We start from the raw sequence: 1060 nt of genomic DNA, 5'->3' as shown, positions 1-1060 counted from the left end.
TTCTTTATTTATATAAAAGTATGTATGTATATATAATTATTTTCGCATGCATTTGGTTAAAAAGTCAAATTTTGCCTTATACTATTCATTCTAATGTCATTGTTGCTTTTGTCACACAAAGTTTATTTCTAATTTAGGTCTATATTTTTACCTTCGTGTTTCTATCGAATATAAGATATACTGTGTCAAGAATGAACATTCAAGCTGAACAGAGCGGCAAATGATGCAGTTAGTTAAAGATACATAAGCATATTATTAAACCTTTAGCATATTCACCTGAAGCGCACACCCATCCAACGCCGCTCGATTTCGCTTTTTCGATAGCCAGGTCAATACACATCTTACCAACAACAGGTCCTTTAGGAAGAAAATAAGATTTACCTAAACCATTGCAAGCTAAAAATCACATGTGGTGATAAACTACATTGATTAGAAATAGATAATACATTATTGATTTTTCGTTCCTCGATCCTCCTCATTAAGTAACAGTAAACATGCTATGGTTTTTTTTTTAGTATATCCCCACTATTTCTTCTTCTAGAATATAGCGTCTCGTGCCTTTCAAGTGTAAATATCCTTTGTCTTTTAGCTCTAATATAAGGAGCTAGGATTATCTGAAGATGTAAAGCCTGTACATCTTTTCCCAGTTGTATCTACATTGATTTTATAAAGTTTCATGGTATCTTCCACGTCACTTCAAAAAGAAATGCGTTGGGGTAATTTTCTTCCGTTAATGGTCGTGACTGATTAAGAATGATACACAAGTATACTGCTCAATAAGTCTATTTTTTCATGCGCTTTAACAGCACAAATATGTGGAAAGATAATATGTTTATTTCCTAGACGGAAGGGGGTGGAGACAGAGTAACAGAGAGAGAGGAGGGGGGGTAGAGACAGAGACAGTCAGACAGAGAGACAGATGAACAAACAAACACGCAGACAGAGGAGAAGAGACAGACTGCGGACCGACATATAAACAGGCAGGCAGACATTGGACCGACAGATGGAAAGACAGAGAAGAAAGACAAAGAACTACATAGAAAGAGAGGGAGAGAATGGG

The 1060-nt window shown here is 35.9% G+C and overlaps 1 protein-coding gene across 1 annotated transcript in view; it reads right to left on the bottom strand.

Moving 5' to 3' along the window:
* LOC101851923 (uncharacterized oxidoreductase YjmC) overlaps positions 1 to 1060 on the bottom strand; it is a gene marked incomplete at its 5' end in the record, with an annotated part of 20837 nt that overhangs the window by 17409 nt on the left and 2368 nt on the right. Inside the window, 1 exon segment of the mRNA XM_035973972.1 lies at positions 277 to 357. Coding sequence (XP_035829865.1) covers positions 277 to 357 — 81 coding nt within the window.

This window comes from Aplysia californica, unplaced genomic scaffold (assembly GCF_000002075.1).
Source record: "Aplysia californica isolate F4 #8 unplaced genomic scaffold, AplCal3.0 scaffold00039, whole genome shotgun sequence".
Lineage (NCBI taxonomy): Eukaryota > Metazoa > Mollusca > Gastropoda > Aplysiida > Aplysiidae > Aplysia > Aplysia californica.
Note: the sequence above shows the minus strand (reverse complement) of the source record. Positions and strands in the feature narration are given on the sequence as shown.